We start from the raw sequence: 20,681 nt of genomic DNA, 5'->3' as shown, positions 1-20,681 counted from the left end.
CTTTAAGCTAAGTGGAGGGAGAGAAGAGAGAGCACTTGCAGTTAAATGCCAGTATTCATATAGGGTTGTATTCCGCCATCCATCTGCGAAAGCCCTGAAACCATGAGCTCTCAGCTTTCTTATCCCCTAGCAGCCATTTCCAGTTCTATGAGAATTTCTTCTGCCAGCCTCCAGGTGGGACCTGATTCCCCAGAATTACAGTTCATCTCCAGACTCTAGAGATCAGTTCCCCTGGAGAAAATGGCTGTTTTGAAGGGTGGGCTCTATGCCATTGTACCCTGTCCTCCGCAGGCTCCACCCCCAAATCTCCAGGAGTTTCCCAACCTGTATCTGACAACCCTGCTCCCCATCACCTGCTGGTGGACCTGACAGCCCTAAGCAGGACCCGTGTGGCGTATCAGTCAGATAGATCAAGAGGTTGCAGTGAAGAAGGGGGCCAAATCACTCCTGCCTTCTCCAATTGCACAAGAAGTGAGGGAAACTATTGTCTTGTGTGACTATTACTCAATACAGGTCCTGCAACCCTATTGCACCCATTTCACAGTTTACACTTCAGATACCTGATGGAATTCTGGAAATTAATGGGATATGTGCTGTCCCTGGATATTAGCAATATACGATGGAAAGGGAAGGATGTATAAGAGGTGGAGGGTTGCCATCTATGCCCATTAAGCCAGAAAACGTAAGAGGAGTAAACTTTTACCCAGAATTGCTAAGATGGAAATACAAAACCCCAAAAGTAACTTCATGTATATGTGTGTTTTGTTTTATTTGTTCTAGGTACATGTTGTATGCATTTTAAACAGCCTCAGGGACCCCGAATGGAAAGGCGGCTTTAAAATGTTTCAAATCAGTAACACATTGGGACATTTAATTGTCTGCCAACTCAACACTCAGATGGAGAAGGAAATAAAGAAGGCAAGGAGAAGAGAAAGTTGTGTAATAACTACAGCTACTCTCACATTTCAGAGGCTACTTTGTATGCAGATCATGAGAAACATGACAGTAAAGTCACCCATTATTGCACAACTTTCTCTTCTGCGATGTACACAGAGAAAATAAGAATGTGTCCATCTGGAGCCTAAAAGTAATCAAGTTTGGCACCAGGTGGTCTTCTCTGGGGAGGGTTCCACAATTTTAGTGCCATGGCAGAAGTCTTGTGAGCAAAAATTCTACTTTTTGAGCTACTGACATTAAAGTTGTGAGCTACTGTCATTAAAATTGTGAGCTTTTGCATAAATTAGTGTGCTCTGGGGTCATCCTTCCTGAGCTAAGACAAAAATGTGAGCTGAAGGCTAAAAATCTGTGACTCAGCTTAGAGGGAACACTGATGGTAATATTACTTGTCTGTTGGTTTCAGAAATATTGACTGTGGACAGAACTGGGAAAAAACCCTCACATTCCTAGATTCCTGCATGAATACTTTATTAACCAGTATCAAACTCATTTTATTCAGAACATTTGTATTTCATCTTTCCCCTGTAAAAGTCCATGAAGCAACTCTGAAAACAAATTAAAATGCAACATGTTATCAATTGCATCAGGAAACCCTCATCGCATCAGAAATCATTGGCAGCACACAACCTAATCAAACAGGCAGTCCCTTAGCAATTCTTCAGAATAATGCACAGATCTTGCTAAAACCTCATAAAATAATCAGCAGTGAATAAAAATGGAGAAGCAGCACTGTGAGAGGAAAGGTGATTCTTTTTCTTTGTTTTTTCTTGCCAAGAGATGCTGAGTCCCACCAATATCCTCCAGCATGATATCGCTGCTAGAGTTCAATTACTATGCTCCCCCTGTCCTTACAGCGGATAAACTATGCTCCCTATGCTCCCCCTGTCCTTACAGTGGATAAACTGCTGACTGAGGCAAACTCCTTGCATTAGGAGATGCCTCAAAATGTTCACCAGGTCTTCTTGCTCATCTGTTTTTTAAATTTTCTTTGTTTATTTAGGTATTTATCATCTACCTTTGATTTATTATCTAAGCCGGAAAGAAATTCGGCGGATGGGAAACTCCTTCCACTCTGAAACTGCTAAAACTTGTACTCTGAGCCAAAGGGGTATGAGCATCAGCATCTCTACTTATTACTGACCAACATAATCTCAGTCGTCTGTGGACTCAGCATCAGTTTACTGGCTCTTATCTAGCCCATGATTACCCTCACACATTCATTCCTTGTATCCACGAACCCATTAAAAAAAAGTGAAATAGAGTTGGGTGTCATCAGAAAACTGATATTAAAACAGCAGTCACCTGGAGTTTTGGGATGAGGAGGTCAGAATAGAACAGGACTTCACAACATAATGTCAATTTGTAGTTCCCTAGCACCACCTTCTGAAAGTGGAGAACTGGCAAAGCTTAGTACAGTCAGTACTGATCTCAGTGAACAAATCTGGAAGGATACTGTAGTAGATGATACTAAAAGCTGCCAAGAGAATCAAAAGTGATTCTGAGGCATTTCTGGAAAAAAACATGCCTCATATTCAGAAGCATCAGTATCAAGCTATCCGGTTTCCATGTGATAAGAAATCTAGAATTTCCAGCTTATATTGTGTGTCACTTGAAAATTGTTGTTAATACGCATTGTGGAAGCTCAGGGCTTATTCTCTCCTATACTGGCAGCTGGCACATTACCTGCTCCTGAATTATTGTAAGTTAAAAAGAGTAAGAAAGAGAGACAGGAAGGAAGGCAAAATAAAAGAAGGCAAAAGTTTGGGGAAATGAAAAAGGGGACAAAAACAAATTGAGATGTTATGAAAACAATGAGGAAAGCAAGGTTAGTTGGCAATGAGCTTATGTCCCTTTTCTAGTCTATATTTGGAAAGTACGACTCCATTCTCACACAAAAGAAGCATAAAATATGAGTGTTTGACCTCTCTCCATAATAATTCTGATTACTAGGATTTTCCCTGTGTGACAAAAGAGTTATTATCCTGTAAAATCTGTTGAAGGTTCTGTTTACCATAACTAGTGGTTAATAAAAGCTCTTCATATAAAATGGCTTCTCCAGATTTGCACTGTTGTAAGGAACTCATGTATAAGGGCCCAGGGCCCAGTATTAATACTATATCAATAGCTCTGGCTGTCCATCAATACCTCTGGCTGTCTTTCAGTTTGGAGGATTTGTGCCTCTGATGTTCACCTAGTTCTAAAAAGTCTTACCATCTGTTATGCCCAGCTGAGGCCTCATCTCCATACAGGGCCTGGTATGTAACCCTCACAGAACAAGTGTTGAACTGAACCGTTCAGTTCAGTCATGGGACTGAGTCTTCTTCAATGGTTGGTTCTCCAAGATAGCTGAAGAGCAAAACTGTTACTGGCAAATAGGAACAGCTCTAAAAATTCTGGAAATTGCTATATGACAAAATATAGGAATTACTGCAGGACCCTATTTTGCAGCTGCTATTACAGGTAAGAGAAGGGGCTAGGATGGTTAGAAAAGGAAGGAGAAGGAGCTTTCATAAAGTGCTGAAAGGACAATTGGGGGCCTTTCTATAATATGTTGAGCTTCCTGATAGAACACACCTAACTGTAACCAAGGCTATGTTCTACTGATGGGTGAGCAGAACAGTAGCTACTGGGGACAACCTTTTGACATGCTCAATGAGAGCGACATCAGGCCACAATTGTGTCAACTTCTTTTCTGTGTTTGTTTCGTATTAACTTGTAATGATTGTACATCTACACATACTGACTAGTATTCTCATACTCCACTCAGCCAGATTTGAAGCCTTCCTCCTGTAGAAATGGCTGTTCCTCCACTGGGACTTTGCTCAGCAAAGTGATGGAATTCAAGTCAGTGGACTGTGAAAATAAAATAGCACAAAAGTGAGTTGGGCCTGGCGTTTATTTCCCATTTTTTTCTACCTTAAGGATTCTCAAAGCAGTTTACAATCTCATTCCCTTCTTCTCCCCACAACAGGCTCTTTGTGAGTTAGGTGGAGCTGAGAGAGCTCTGAGAGAACTGTGATGGGCCAAAGGTCATTTCATGAGAAGTGGGGAATCAAACCTGGATCTTCAGATTACAGTCCTCCACTTTTAACAGCTTCACAACTACTCTTTCTTTACAGAGTAAAAACTGAGTATTTTACATGATAGTATAGCAACCATTTTTAGGACCCAATTTTAATGGACTGATCTGTAATACAGAGGAAGATAAAATGATCTGGTCTAGAGAGAATTGTTTATGGACAAAAGTTTCTGAGTTTAAAAATGCCACCTACAGTTAGATTATAGTACTGCAGCTCAGAAATACCAAAGTTTATGTGTAATGTTGATATAAGCAAATAAAGCTACCACATATTTTTAAAAATCTTACAAACAATACTTTTAAGAGTGTACCTTGAAAGGAAGACTGCATTACATTGTTTAAATCTCATTGATTCTTTATAGAGGCCTAATTTATAGGGTTACCAATTCTAGAGTATGAAATTCCTGGAGATTCTGGAACCGGATAAGGGCAGGGTATGGGGACAAGGGGAGGGACAGGGGGCTCAGTGGGGTATAATGACATAGAGACCACCTTCCAAAGCAGCTATTTTCTCTAGGGGAACTCATCTCTGTAGTTTGGAGATCAGATGTAATTCTAGAAGTTCCTGGCCCCACCTGGAAGCTGGCAGCTCTAGGCCTTAACACATTTTCTTTGGCTCTAGATTACTAATAAGAACAAAATACAGATGCTGCTGAAGAACTTAATAATTGGAGAGAAACTTAATAATTTACATTTAAAGCAGGGATATCATTTTCAGGAGCGACAGTTTTCTAGAACCATAGAGCTGGAAGGGACCCAGGGGTCATCTAGTCCAACTCCCCTGCACAACACAATTCATAGCTACCTCCTTCCCCCTCTTCCCCAGTGACCCCTGCTCTTTGCCCAGATGAAGGCATAAAACTTCCAGGATCCCTGGGCTATCTGTCTTGGAAGAAAATTCCTTTCTGACACCAAAGTGGCAATCAGCATTACGTAGGGCATATAAGAACAGGCCACAAAAACCAAGCACTGGCTCATCACTTAGTGCCCCCCTCCCTCTCATGATCTCCCTAAATGTCATTAAAAATTGCTGAAAATGTACATAATTTTGTCTTAATATCAAAGACAAAATGTACAGCTGCTTTGTAGGATAATTAAAATACCAGGCATTGTAACTTGAGCTTTTAAAATAAATGTATAACCAACTACAGGTTGACTATTAACTCATTCATTTAAAAAGAATTTAAACCAGTAATTTTCCATGTTGAAAACCACCTTTGTATAGGAACTACTTTCTTTACTATCCATGGCTTCATCAGAATTAAAACAGAATCTAGAGGTGAGGCAGTTTGTGATGTGGTTGTAATAATTGTTACTTATAGAGGGATGTTGGATCTAGTATCAGCATAATGTTGGGAAAGTTATTTAAATTGTTTCTATCTTTTTTTGTAGACCAGTTTGTTCGTGCTTTTGTAATTCCTGTAATAATTTTAACATATACACGTTGTAAACTTAACATATATTTAAAAAAACAACAACACTGCACTACAGAAAGTATCTGGAGCTTAGGCTGAGAAACGTTACTTCCTTTTCTAATTAATCTGGCAAATAAGTCTGTGATTAATTTAAAAAATAATTTTATTAAATAGTCTATAGATAAGAGGACACATCATTTGTATTCTAAATTAAAATTAACTGTAAAACTTAAGTTAAATCAACAAAATAACACCATTGGTTTTAAAATCACTAGATGTTCCCCTTGATCTGCGCTTCATAAAAATTATGTTTTATCCTTTTCCAGGAAGAAGGCATGATCATAAGACATCTGAGAACACTTCTTCCATCTGTAGTCAGAAAACTAATTCGATCAGATAAACTTAGCATTAGTAATACATCTGGAATGTCAGAAGGTGAGTGAACTTTTAAATGCAAGAAAGACACTATGTTATTCCTTGTCTATTAAAGAACAACAGGGGAAGACCTTGAAAAGGAATGAGAAACAGCTAGATAAAGAAACGTTATAACCTAAAGCATTTTGAATTAAAATCTTCTTCCACATAGGCTTCTGCCAATTTTGCAGGCTCCTTCCTGCCCCCAGTCTGCTGGCCAGCAGGGGGAAGCCCTGCCCCAACAGCCACCATGTGCCTTTCCACGTTAAGGCTAGAAGAAGCTTGGATACAGCTTGCTTTTTAGAAGGTGTGTGTGCCTTTAAATCCATAGGATCCAGGCTGAATGGGGACAGGGCGAGCAGCAGAAGAACACGGCTGCTCCCAGTGAACTGCTACAAAGGAAGGGAAACCAGCATAACAAAATGAGGGTTTGTTTTGCCTTCCTTTCAGAAGTCGCTTGCACAGTAAAATATAGAATAAAGAGTAAACTAGAAACTTTGGTATGAGGAACTTGGTTGAATATTACATTCAACAACTCTGTGAGCAAATTGCTCCAGTAAGATCACAAAAGGATCACAAAACTGTTTGTTTTGCTGCTTTGTGTGTGTGTGTGTGTGTGTGTGAGAGAGAGAGAGAGAGGTCAAAGAATTAGATTCCCTTCTAGAAATGCTTTGGGTCGAAATAGAGGGCCCAAAAAGAAATTTAACTATGTGAGTTTGTTATTGCCCACCAAATCAAAAGATAGAGAATGGTTATAATATGATGGAAGGTTACGTAAAAACTGTCGTAATAGGTGATTTTAACTACCCGCAGATTGATTGGGTCAGTATGTGTTCAGGTTGAGAGAAAGAGATTGAGTTTCTAGATGCTCTCAATGACTGTGCTATGGAGCAGATGGTCACAGAACCTACCAGGGGTTGGGTGATCCTGGATTTGGTCCTAAGTAATGCCCAAGACTTGGTGAGAGATGTAAAAGTGATCGCATCGCTTGGGAGCAGTGACCATAACGTTATTGATTTCACCATTTGTATAAATAGGGAGTTGCCCCAAAAGACCAGCACAACCACATTTAACTTTAAAAGGGGTAAATTCTCTGAGATGAGGAGGCATGTGAAGAGGAAACTGAAAGGAAAGGTAAACACAGTCAAAAACCTTGGGGAAGCTTGGAGACTATTTAAAACTACAGTCCTAGAAGCTCAGATAAAATATAAACCACAAGTTAGGAAAGGCACAAACAGGTATAAGAAAAGGCCTGCATGGTTAACAAACAAAGTAATGGAAGCTGTAAAAGGTAAGAAGGGCTTCTTTAAGCAGTGGAAAGCTAGTCCAAGTGAGATTAATAAAAAGGAACACAGGCTGTGGCAAATCAAATGCAAGATTGTGATTAGCCAGGCAAAAAGAGACTATGAGGAGCATATTGCAAAAAACATAAAAGACCAACAATAAAATTTTCTTCAAATATATTAGAAGCAGGAAACCAGCCAGGGAGGCAGTGGGGCCCTTGGATGACCAAGGGGTAAAAGGATTACTGAAGGAGGATAGGGAAATGGCTGATAAGCTGAATGCATTTTTTGCCTCAGTCTTCATTGTGGAAGATGAGAAGCGTTCTTCACCCAAAGGGTGATTAACATGTAGAATTCACTGCCACAGGAGGTGGTGGCGGCCACAAGTATAGCCACCTTCAAGAGTGGTTTAGATAAAAATATGGAGCACAGGTCCATCAGTGGCTATTAGCCACAGTGTATGTGTGTATATAAAAATTTTTTGCCACTGTGTGACACAGAGTGTTGGACTTGATGGGCCATTGGCCTGATCCAACATGGCTTCTCTTATGTTCTTATGTTCTTATGTTTGCCTGGTCCAGAACCACTTGTTTTGGAAGGCGTGTTGAAAGACCTGAATCAAATTGAGGTGACAAGAGAGGAGGTCCTACAACTGATTGATGAATTAAAAACTAATAAGTCACCAGGTCCAGATGGCATACATCCAAGAGTTCTGAAAGAACTCAAAGGTGAACTTGTGGATCACCTGACAAAAATATGTAATCTTTCATTGAAATCTGCCTCCGTTCCTGAGGACTGGAAGGTAGCAAATGTCACCCCCATCTTTCAAAAGGGTTCCAGAGGAGATCCAGGAAATTATAGGCCAGTCAGTCTGACTTCAATAACAGGAAAGTTGGTAGAAAGCATTTTCAAGCACAGAATGAGTAGGCACATTGATGAATACAAGTTATTGAGGAAGACTCAGCATGGGTTCTGTAAGGGAAGATCTTGCCTCACTAACCTGTTACAGTTCTTTGAGGGGGTGAACAAACATGTGGACAAAGGAGACCCAATAGATGTTGTTTACCTTGACTTCCAGAAAGCTTTTGATAAAGTTCCTCATCAAAGGCTCCTTAGTAAGCTTGAGAGTCATGGAGTAAAAGGACAGTTCCTCTTGAAGATCAAAAACTGGCTAATTAATAGGAAGCAGAGAGTAAGTATAAATGGGCAGTCTGCACAGGGGAGGACAGTAAGCAGTGGGGTGCCTCAGGGCTCAGTACTGGGTCCCATGCTCTTTAACTTGTTTATTAATGATCTGGAGTTGGGAGTAAGCAGTGAAGTGGCCAAGTTTGCAGATGACACTAATTTGTTCAGGGTGATGAGAACCAGAGAAGATTGTGAGGCACCACAAAGGGATCTGTTGAGGCTGGGTGAGTGGGCGTCAACGTGGCAGATGAGGTTCAATGTGGCCAAGTGCAAAGTAATGGACATTGGGGCCAAAAATCCCAGCTATAAATACAAGTTGATGGGGTGTGAACTGGCAGAGACTGACCAAGAGAGAGATCTTGGGGTCGTGGTAGATAACTCCTTGAAAATGTCAAGACAGTGTGCGATTGCAATAAACAAGGCCAACGCCATGCTGGGAATTATTAGGAAGGGAATTGAAAACAAATCAGCCAGTATCATAATGCCCCTGTATAAATCGATGGTGCGGTCTCATTTGGAATACTGTACAATTCTGGTCGCCGCACCTCAAAAAGGATATTATAGCATTGGAAAAAGTGCAGAAAAGGGCAACTAAAATGATTAAAGGTTTGGAACACTCTCCCTATGAAGAAAGGTTAAAACGCTTGGGGCTCTTTAGCCTGGAGAAACGTCGACTGTGGGGTGACATGATAGAGGTTTACAAGATTATGCATGGGATGGAGAAAGCAGAGAAAGAAGTGCTTTTCTCCCTTTCTCACAATACAAGAATTCATGGGCATTCAATGAAATTGCTGAGCAGTCAGGTTAAAATGGATAAAAGGAAGTACTTCTTCACACAAAGGTGATTAACATGTGGAATTCACTGCCACAGAAGGTGGTGGCGGCTACAAGCATAGCCAGCTTTAAGAGGGGACTGGATAAAAAAATGGAGCAGAGGTCCATCAGTGGCTATTAGCCACAGTCTATATATATGTTTGTGTGTGTGTGTATACACACACACATATATTGGCCACAGAGTGTTGGACTGGATGGGCCACTGCCCTGATCCAACATGGCTTCTCTTATGTTCTTATGAGAGAGGACCTGTAGCTGGGGGAAGAGGAAATGAAGACTGTATTCAGGGGAACTGCACTGCTGTGTTTTTCTTTATTTGTTTTAGGGAATGTGAAAGTACTGACTCCACTCCCAAAGTCTCCTGGCTCCACTCCCAGTCAGATTTTTTTGAGTTAAACTTGGCAACCCTACTTCCATGGCAACTGAGTTCTATCACGATATAATGCCACTTTTTTGCTATTTTCTAGTTATTACATTGCTGTACTATCAAGATTTTTGAATTAGAAATCTTTGTCTGAGTAGCCTGGCTTTTAAAAAACAACACACATGCTACAATTACACTGGGACATCACACTAAGCCACTCTGGGGTGAGGGGAAGGGCCGTGGCTCAGTGGTAGAGTATTTCCTTTGGATATAGAGAGTCCCAGGTTGAGTCCCCAGCTTCTACAGTTAAAAGGGTCAGGAAGGAGGTGCTATGGAAGACCTCCACCAGAGACCATGGAGAGCTTCTGCCAGTCTAAGTAGATGATACGGACCTTGATAGGCGAATGGTAGAATTCAGTATAAAGCAGCTTTACATGATTCATGTGACTGTGACATCTAGGCTTCTAGTTAACTAGGAGAAAAATGCTCTGGCCATTTAATAGAGGCATGGTATGTTAAACTGGGCAGTTGAAGCTTTTCATAACATGGATATAAATAATATCACCTAGTATTGCTGCATATCAAGCTGATTTTAAAGGGACCGGTTTAAATGTTAGCAATACCGGTACTAGTAGCACCTCAGTGGTGGTCATTCCATTAACATTGGGTAAACAGGACAGCCACAAACCAGGATTATATACTAGAGTTACAACCCAGTTTGTGAATTCTGAGTTGTAGTAGTTCCATTGCAAGACTTCCAGGTTTAAACCAGATTATTTTGTAGCAACGCCCCCTTGCCTCTACGTAATTGTAGCCGTAGAGTGGCAAAAAAAAAAAAAAATCCCATTCCTGTTGCTGTTTCATTTATGAAAGGTATTGTTACAATATAACATTCAGCCAAAATTATGTTGATTGTATAGTAACTAAGAAAAGTGTGAGACACTAAGTAACTTAGTAACTAAGAAAAGTGTGAGACACTCCACAAAACAACCTCATTTGTAACTGCTTTGCCGAGAGAGTAACTTTGGACATTAAGATTTACTTATCACCATAGCCATACTCTTTGTACTATTTATGCCACAAATTCTAACTTCTCATTTACAGACATCACTCTTTGTGGCTTGTGGGTGTTTACAGAAATGCATAAAATAAAACTTGACTCATTGGTTTAATATAGCAGACCTACTAATCACTGCTATTTAAAGTTGTTTGTCCTTTTTCATTTGTTTTTGCTTTTTTGTCATAAGTTTTAAAATAACAGACTGTCAAGTCCCTGCCATTGAAAGAGAGCTTGCTAAAGTGCCTTGTATTAAAACTAGCCATTAGTGAAGAAACAGTCATGAACCTGTAGCATACCCATCTCCTTCCTTTGGAAATTAAAAAATAATCAGAAAACTGGCATTGAAATAGAAAGTTCAGTTCTGAAACATAACCCTGGATTCTTGTTAGCCTAGTATTTATTGCCAGTAGCTGAATACTAAACTAAAATTAGAAGAGAGAGCTTAAAGTACATATGAGTTTTAGCTTCGTGTTATCACAAGCAAACTAAAATTCATAGTAGCATCTACAATAATAAAAGGATTGGTTTGTCTGTGGCAAATTCAAGCTGTGCTGAAAGCTTTCAGCCTACATGCTGTTGTGTGGTCTGTTGCCAGTTGTACGGATTACTGTTCTTGGATCTGATTTGATATATCTGTAGTAATTTTGATGTGATTAATTTTAATGTTGTTCTAATGCTGTAAGCTGCCCTGGGTCCACTTGCGGGATAGGGCAGGGTATAAATCGAAAAATTAAATTAAAATTAAATTAATTCATTGGAAATAAAACTAGGTGTTTCAAAATTGGCCACTAGCTTCAGAATGATTGTGGGAGTGGCAGTGTCAAAAATGAAGGAATCTGAAATCCTTGCCCATATTGCTCAAATAACCTCTAGAATATCCCTGTGCTATTTGCAGTGGAAGTAATGGTTTACTCACTAGAAGTCAGGAAGGTGGAGGGAGCACTGGTTCAGATAATAGGGAAATATTCCCATCCTTTGAAAAGCGAACAATCTATCTGAGCAGCATTTCAAACACCACTCCTTTCTCTGTGACTGTATATGCCCTCCTACAAAAGTTGTCCTGGCAACCACTGAAACTCTTTGAGGCATCTGTTTTTGCAGACTTCAGTCAGGGTCAAAGTCTTCCTGCAAGGGGAAGCAAAGTCTCAGCTAGAAGATACTGGGTTGTTTGGATGGTTTGTGAAGGAAGGCTTCCCAATCTTTTTGAACCTGTGGGCACCTCTGGAATCCTGACACACTGTGGTGGGCATAGCCACAAAATGGCTCCCTTAAGATGGCTGCCACTGCAGTTGGAACTAGGCAGAGAATGATTGCTACAGCTTAACTTCAGTCATACAGTAAAGATCTTTGCGATGTAGTAGCAAATTCCCATGTGAATTTGTACTGCTCCATGGCACAGAGTGTTAAAGCTGCAGGACTGCATTCCTAAGCTCTGGTCATGATTTGAGTTCGATCCTTGGTGGAAGCTGGGTTTTCAGGTAGCCGGCTCGAGGTTGACTCAGCCTTCCACTCTTCCGAGGTCGGTAAAATGTGTACCCAGCTTGCTGGGGGGAAAGCGTAGATGACTGGGGAAGGCAATGGCAAACCACCCCAAAACATTGTGAAAGCAACATCACCCCAGAGTCAGAAACGACTGGTGCTTGCACAGAAGACCTTTGCTTTCCTTAGATTTATAATTAATCCCTTGCCTAAGGAAGGATTCTGGAAACAGGAGAGAAGTCAGCATCCCTATTGCAGCATTATTTCATGGGAATTAGGAATGAGGATTGCACATCTTTTCTGTGATTGAATTTGGATGTTGGGATTGGAGGCTTCAAGTATACCCATCCCCATAGGGTATAGTGGAGAATCAATTCATGGATATCTGGGGCTCTGTGGAGGGGCTATTTTAAGTAGAGGCACAAGATTTTCAGCATAGCGTCTGGTGCCTCTCCTCAACACCCCCCCCCATTTCAAAAAGATTGGATCAGGGGGTCCGGTTCTATGAGCCCCCCAAATGGTGCTCCCATCCTCCATTATTTCCAATTGTGGGAAGACATTTAAAAGGAGTGTGGTCCCTTTAAATGTGATGGCCAGAACTCCCTTCAGAGTTCAATCATGCTCTTCACAACCTTGTTCTTGGCTTTACCCCCAAAGTCCCCAGATATCTCTTGTGTCAGACCTGGCAACCCTAGCTATAACAATGGAAGATTGCAGTTGAATCAAATAAATAATCTTCATGAGCCCTTTTTGACTTTACTAAGAAGTAACTCAAATGCAATATAGTTTCAAAACAATATTGTCAAATAAACATATTTTCAAATGATATCATTTGGTTGTACAAAAATTATAAAATACCCTTAATTTAATATCCAAGGCAGAGTTTACCCCCACTGTAGCAGTTTACTTCCATTTGAACCTGGAAAACACAGTTTCATGCAGATTTATCTTGCAGTGAACAACAGTAAAAGCTCAAAGACAAGCATAAAAAGCACAAGCATTGTGTTGCTTTGCACACAAGTAATTTTATGCAAAATGCTCAAGATTAGAAGAAAGCTCTTTGCTCTTTTATTTCCATAATTATTTGTTAATCAATAGTTGTAATTTAGCTATTAGTTATTATAACTCTTTACCATATATGCATAGATATCGAACCATTGACTATAATTGTTACATAAATTAATATGTTGTTGATAAACTGAATTGTTATATTGGGTTGGATTCAGATTAAATTTTCTGCTAATGGGGGTGAGGGTGGAATTTCCACCAGTTCCCTCTTCCTGCTACAGACTCCTGGTTTGCCTCTCGTGCTGTTCTTGAGAGTTTCCTGTACCCCAAAAGCAGCATTTTTGGTAAATGAGTGGGATGCAGCAGGAGGAAGTAGGTTGGAAATTTTTGTTCCACTTACTGAAGAGCCTTGCATGAGTAGAAAATTTAGTCTGGCTCCAACCCATTAAATTATGTATCAAAAATAGGCTTCCCAATCCTCAGGTCCCCCATTTTTACAGGCTTCCCCCCGCCCCCAGCCAACTGGCCGGCAGGGGAAGCCTCGCCCCCACAGTCATCATGTACCTTTAGAGCTCCGGCAGGTTTAGAAACCTGCAAATAGGTCCGTTTTAAAAATGTGCGCCTTTAAAGCTGAGCCGGAAGCTGGAAACAGGAAGCGCTTCATGGGAAAGGGTCAGTAACAATTTTGTCAGAGAACAGCCCCTCCCTTTGTTTTGTTTCAGAGCAAGTAAAGTTGTGCAGGAACCAGACCCAGTAAGTGTTTGTGTGTGTGAGAGAGGGAGGGAGGGGGCAGGGGATTCCTTGGTTTGGAGGTCCTCCCCCTGTTTTAGAAAGCAGGGGCGGGAGGGAAATGTCTACGGGGCACTCTGTTATTCCCTGTGAAGAACGATTCCCATAGGGAATAATGGGGAATTGATCCGCAGGTCTTGGGGGCTCTGGGGGGGCTGTTTTTTGAGGTAGAGGCACCGGCACCAAATTTTTAGTATAGCATCTAGTGCCTCTCCCCAAAATACCGCCCCCCCCCCAAGTTTCAAAATCGATTGGACCAGGGGGTCCAATTTTATGAGCCCCAAAAGAAAGCGCCCCTATCCATTATTTCCTATGGAAGGAAGGCATTTTAAAAGGTGTGCTGTTCCTTTAAATGTGATGGCCAGAACTCCCTTGGAGTTCAATTATGCTTGTCACACTCTTGTTCCTGTCTCCACCCCCAATGTCTCCTGGCTGTACCCTGAAAGTCCCCAGATATTTCTTGAATTGGACTTGGCAGCCCTAATCAAAATATATGCTATTTAAGTTGTTTCATAAAACTAATTAGAAGCCAAATGCTGTATGTTTGAATGTTCTCGTGTTCTAATGTATTTCTTTTACAGAATAACTCTTTTTTTCCTAACAAAATATCTTGGAAATACTGATTGCTATAAGAGAAAAATACGGCCAGATGCATCTTTTAGAGTTAGTTCAAGAAGCATGCAAGGGCAGAGTCTATATAAAATAATATTGTGAGTGCAGCAAGCTGTGGAGTTGGTGAGTGAAGGGAGTAGGGGTGGCCCTGCTACAAAATATAACTCTTGATATCTGTATCATGCACAGTCACCAAGAAAATCAAAACTGCTAAGTGACATGACTTAGAGAGGCTGCGGTTATTGTACAGTATATTCCTCAAAATTGGTGCCACTATCACCTGGTATGAAACTATACTGTTCGCAGCAGAAGGGAGAGAGCTTTTTTTTTTTTTTAGGAGAAACACACAGGAACACAGTTCCGACTGGCTTGACATCAGGAGGTGTTGCCTAATATGCAAATGAGTTCCTGCTGGACTTTTCCTTAAAAAAAAAGCCCTGAGAAAGAGAGTTCTGAAGGCCAAATGAAGCTAAACCTTAGCCAAAATTACAGCTTTAGGATCAAAAGCAGAAATCAATGTAGGGTAGCAAATTATTCCCGGCTTTCTCATGTTTAGATAAGTTTGAACTTGAGGTAGGAAAAAGAGGACAATTTCCAGAAATGTCTGAACAAAGAATGTGGCAATGTATCTGGTTCAAAGTGACTATAAGGTGATGTTGCAAAAGAGAGATTGTTAAAAGCTTGTTTCTTCATTTTAGTAACTAGCAGCTATGCCCAAATAAACAGAGGAATGTATGTGCAGTATATATAAAAAGTTAATTTTCATTTTAAAAACATGCTTACAGGATTTAAACAGGCAAATGTTATAATTCTGCACAAATCTCTTGCGGATGACTTTGAAAAATTTTGCCATGCAAATGAAGGGCCTGTTCCACTGCTTTACAGAAGTAAACCAGGAGAATGGAAATGCCCCACTATGAGCACTGATTCCGATATCAGGTAAGCATGAAGTCAGATGATCGAACACAGGTCTGACATGAATGCAAAAATGTCAATTTAGCACACTAAGAGTCTTGTCTGCAGTTTACAGCTACAGCTCTTGCTACTAAATAAAGAGTATATGAAAGCGTTTGTTTGTTTGTTTTTGAAACCAGGTTTGGGATTGCCAAAATTAACAGGACTAAGCTAAACATTACTGTTTTTAAAGAGTTGTGTTCCCCATAGTACACAGTTGAGGATGGTGCGAAGGCAGCGCTGATGAAAGCGCGCGCGAGAGAGAGTACACAGTAGCTGAGGGAAATGGTTCTTCCCCCCAACCTGAGCTATTTTCCCATGTTGTGGGGAAGTTACTTGACTGATGTTGCTGTTCCATACAGAATATCTATGCACAAGAAACAGCAAAACTGGGGAAATTGGAAGGAAGTAAGGTACAAAATGGTTTGGCTCCCCACAGCTTTACAAATTAATGTAGCCTTAAACTTGTAGTACAACTGCCTGCATGTTATAGCCATTTGAGTATTATAACTGTAAAGATCTTTGTTAAGCACCATAAAGTTCAGATAAGGAGGGCTTGAATTCAGCAGGAGCTCTCAGGAGTACAGCTCCTGAACCTTTATGAGGATTCTCCCTCTTCCTCCCCACCTACCTACCTTGTCCATTGAATAGTAGGTTCAACTGCAGCATAACAATCCATGGATGAGCTCCACCGCCTGTTTTTCTACAAAATGACCCCTGATAAGTAATCAAGACCTGAAACAAAATTTTAAACTAATGTGAAACATTGCTAACTTTTCATATGAAATTACATTTTAATTTTTTAAAAATCTGGAAAGACTTTCAGGAGCACATTGAATAAACCTAAATCCCAAGATTTGTTAATACATTTGCCATTTCCAGTACTCCTTAGAATGGATGCGGTCAACCATATTGTCCTTATTTTTCTAGAAGCCCTAAATCAAGGCCAATAATATTCCTGGAAGGAACATTATTGTCTTGATTAACACAGAAGTATGAATGCAGCTACACTTACAATGCCTTTCTCATCTCCCATTTTGATGTATGAAGGCAACTAGCAGCTCTGAGAACACTGATCACCTGTTGGGAGCACCTTTTTGTTGGGTTTGAGGCTTTGTGGATAATTCTAAGTATGATAAATGCAACCTCAAGACTTGAGCTCAGGAGGTTCACTTAAATACACACATGCTGCAGCATAGGGGGTGAAAGAATTGATGCATGAAATTTTAAGTAACTGACTTCTTAGTGTGTTGATAATGTTCATTTCGTTTAATAGAACTGACTGTCTGCAGTACAGGAAATATGAGAATGGATTATGTACAGGAATTCTGACAAGCTTGAAGGAATATTCTGAACAGTTGAAAGACATGGTGACTTTCTATCTGGGCTGTAGTTTCACGTTTGAAAAGGCAGTCCAGAAGGTTGGCATCCCTGTAAGAAATGTTGAACAGAAATGTAACGTAAGCATGTACAAGGTAAGAACAGAGAATTAAATGCATTTCATGATCATTAAAGCCAATGAAACCAGCTACCTTTTGCTGGAGTTGCTGCAACTACCTTTTGCTGGATTTAGGTCAAACAGTGTAATTTCAAAAGTTGGCTATTTTGTAGTGGTATTGCTTGTGGTGTTATGAAAAGATTTCCAAGAAGTTCCTGAAGACTGGAAGGTGGCAAATGTCACTCCCATCTTTAAAAAGGGTTCCAGAGGAGATCCGGGAAATTATAGGCCAGTCAGTCTGACTTCAATACTGGGAAAGTTGGTGGAAACTTTCTCTCAAAGAGAGAATTAGTAGGCACATTGATGAACAAAAATTATTGAGGAAGATTCAGCATGGGTTCTGTAAGGGAAGGTCTTGTCTCACTAACCTGTTAGAGTTCTTTGAGGGGGTGAACAAACATGTGGACAAAGGGGACCCAATAGATGTTGTTTACCTTGACTTCCAGAAAGCTTTTGATAAAGTTCCTCATCAAAGGCTCAGTAAGCTCGAGAGTCATGGAGTAAAAGGACAAGTCCTCTTGTGGATCAAAAACTGGCTAATTAATAGGAAACAGAGAATGAGTATAAATGGGCAGTTTTCACAGTGAAGGACGGTAAGCAGTGGCTCAGTATTGGGTTCCATGCTTTTTAACTTGTTCATTAATGATTTGGAGTTGGGAGTAAGCAGTGAAGTGGCTAAGTTTGCAGATGACACTAAATTGTTCAGGGTGGTGAGAATCAGAGAGGATTGTGAGGCATTCCAAAGGGATCTGTTGAGGCTGAGTGAGTGGGTGTCAACATGGCAGATGAGGTTCAATGTGGCCAAGTGCAAAGTAATGCACATTGGGGCCAAAAATCCTACCTATAAATACAAGTTGATGGGGTGTGAACTGGCAGAGACTGACCAAGAGAGAGATCTTGGGGTCGTGGTAGATAACTCACTGAAAATGTCAAGACAGTGTGCGATAGCAATAAAAAAGGCCAACACCATGATGGGAATTATTATGAAGGGGATTGAAAACAAATCAGCCAGTATCATAATGCCCCTGTATAAATCGATGGTGTGACTTCATTTGGAGTGCTGTGTACAATTCTGGTCACCGCACCTCAAAAAAGATATTATAGCAGAAAAGGGCAACTAGAATGATTAAAGGGTTGGAACACTTTCCCTATGAAGAAAGGTTAAAACACTTGGGGCTCTTTAGCTTGGAGAAACGTCGATTGCGGGGTGACATGATAGAGGTTTACAAGATTATGCATGGGATAGAGAAGGTAGAGAAAGTACTTTTCTCCCTTTCTCACAATATGAGAATTTGTGGACATTCAATGAAATTGCTGAGCAGTCAGGTTAGAACTGATAAAAAGGAAGTCCTTCACCCAAAGGGTGATTAACACATGGAATTCACTGCCACAGGAGATGGTGGCAGCTACAAGCATAGACAGCTTCAAGAGGGGATTGGATAAGCATATGGATTAGAGGATCATAGCCATCAGTGGCTATGAACCACAGCGCATTGTTGGAACTCTCTGTCTGGGGCAGTGATGCTCTGTATTCTTGGTGCTTGTGTATGCACAATGGGAATGCTTCTAGCCCCACTGGTGGACCTCCTGATGGCACTTGGTTTTTTTGGCCACTGTGTGACACAGAGTGTTGGACTGGATGGGCCATTGGCCTGATCCAACATGGCTTCTCTTATGTTCTAATACTAAAAATATGGAATCAGCACACAATACAAAAATTATTTAGCTCAGGTGTAAGCAATCCTAGTTATGTGAGGCTTTGTGCTGTGTCACACAGCAGATTACATGGTTTCTACATGGTTTACTTCTAGACATGCTGTAGCCTCTGGAAGAAGAAGGAATAAAGGGAAGGGCTAGATTTAGATCAACTGGTTGCATCCTGTTCACCATACACCGCCTGCCTTTGTTCTAGATTGTTGATTTATGTAAACTATGAGGATTCTTTCATATTTCTAATGAATGTTATGAATATGTTAAGCTTCTTATTTCAATTCTTTAAGTCTTTATAATATTAAAATGAAAGAGACTTCAAAGGTCTTGATAATTTTAAAAATATCTTTACCAGACAGCTGTGCCTTGCTGTGATTCTGAGCATTTTCACTGTAATCTAGTGGTATCAATGAGACCGATTCCTAAGGACAAATTGGAAATGGTTGTGCAAACTACCTACCCAATGAAAAAATCACATGGAGCACCAGTTCACATTGGTAATCCTGGTCAGTATCTTTAATATACATACATACATATACACGTATAATTTCTATATATTTTGTACGATATTTTAAGTGGCAGCTTTATCTAAGGAAGCTGGGCAGCATGCTTCCTACATTCTGTGGTGACTTACCATTTGTATAGCACTTTCAGGGTTCAAAATCCATCACACATTATATTCTAATAGTTACAGCATCCCTGTAATGTAGCCCAGTATTTTTATTCTGGTATGGTAGGATGGAGGTGATGAAGATGGCTTGGCTAAAGTCACCTAGTGAGTATGCCAAGATTTGAACCAGGGTGTCATATGTCATCCTGATAGCCAGCCTGACTGGATTAATGACCAGCCTGAAATGAAACCTCCTCCAGAGAGCAGGAAGAACACCCAGCTGAGATAGAACCCATCAGTCTTCAAGGACAGGATTTGCCAGCTTTGACTACACACCAGCTGTAGCCGATCTGCCCCCTCCTCCAGCTGCAAGTAATTTGCTGTTATCCAGACCAGATGTGGAGGAGGCCAGGCCCAATGTTCTTCCAATTCCCCTTCAGCATCGTCGCCATCAGTGGAGATCAGACCTGAGAGCCACGTCGTAGTGAGTTGTGATGTGATGGTAATTTCCATCACCAAGTATTTATACAGCTCAGCCAAGCAGATGCAGCTGACACCTCTGGAACAGATTCTTCAGCCTAGTTATCAGGTCTGACTGCAGAAAACAGAGGTTTTTCAGCAATGAATCTAGAGCAGGGGCGGCCAAAATGCAGCTCAGGAGCCACATGTGGCTCTTCCACACATATTGTGTGGCTCTCGAAGCCCCTCACCACCCCATTGGCTGAGAAAAAGGCATTTCTCTTTTACAATCATTTCTCCAAGCCAAGCCAGTTGGCAGCTTGGAGAATGCATTTAAAGTTAAAGTTGCTTTCTTTCCACCTCCCCCCATCTGTTTGCCTGCCTTCCTGTCTTCCTTCTCTCAAACTTCTAATGTTCGTGTCTTGCAGCTCTCAAACATCTGGCATTTATTCTGTGTGGCTATGTTAAGCAAGTTGGGCCACCCCTGATCTAGAAAAATCATCACTACCAGTTGCCATATCATTACCAGTGAGAGGATTGAACTTCCTTAAATAATTGTGCTGGACATGATTCCATTAACGCAGATTGCAAATTGGCAGCAATAAGGAGGCAGTGAAAGCCTAAAAGTAAACGTGGGGGAGGATGAATTTCACATATTGATTTAAGCTTATTAGCCAAGCTGAGTTTTTTCTAGTAGAAAAGCTACACAAGGAATACAAAACAAGGAATATACTTAATTTTAATACATTTACTGCATTAATGAATTTAAGGAATATATGCAGTAAAATCAAATGTTAAAAGTAGAAGAAGGACGGTAGCATTAGGTCAAATAATAGGGCCACATATACATATGTCCCCATGTGGAGTTTAATTGCTATTTTAGGTGTTATTGTAGTAATGTAGCAATGCAGAGTCATTGTGTATGCCTTAACTTTGTCATCACTACTGCTGCAATATTAATGTGCTTTCAT

General features: G+C 40.6%; 1 protein-coding gene across 2 annotated transcripts in view; it reads left to right on the top strand.

Annotated features, from left to right (window-relative positions):
• Nucleotides 1-20,681, top strand: part of DGLUCY (D-glutamate cyclase) — a 52,624-nt gene that overhangs the window by 13,947 nt on the left and 17,996 nt on the right. Inside the window, exons 1-5 of one of the 2 annotated variants that reach the window (XM_060261241.1) lie at nucleotides 5,242-5,315; nucleotides 5,778-5,886; nucleotides 15,265-15,418; nucleotides 16,710-16,908; nucleotides 18,997-19,147. In XM_060261241.1, the coding sequence (XP_060117224.1) occupies nucleotides 5,283-5,315; nucleotides 5,778-5,886; nucleotides 15,265-15,418; nucleotides 16,710-16,908; nucleotides 18,997-19,147 (646 nt within the window). In that variant the 5' untranslated portion in view covers nucleotides 5,242-5,282. Of the gene's footprint in view, nucleotides 1-5,241; nucleotides 5,316-5,777; nucleotides 5,887-15,264; nucleotides 15,419-16,709; nucleotides 16,909-18,996; nucleotides 19,148-20,681 lie in introns of those variants that run through there. The other variant, XM_060261242.1, reaches the window with a different exon arrangement.

The sequence above is a fragment of the Heteronotia binoei genome, chromosome 21 (genome assembly GCF_032191835.1).
Source record: "Heteronotia binoei isolate CCM8104 ecotype False Entrance Well chromosome 21, APGP_CSIRO_Hbin_v1, whole genome shotgun sequence".
NCBI classification, from domain to species: Eukaryota; Metazoa; Chordata; class Lepidosauria; order Squamata; family Gekkonidae; genus Heteronotia; species Heteronotia binoei.
The sequence above is the reverse complement of the archived record's forward strand: the minus strand, read 5'-3'. Positions and strand labels throughout refer to the sequence as shown.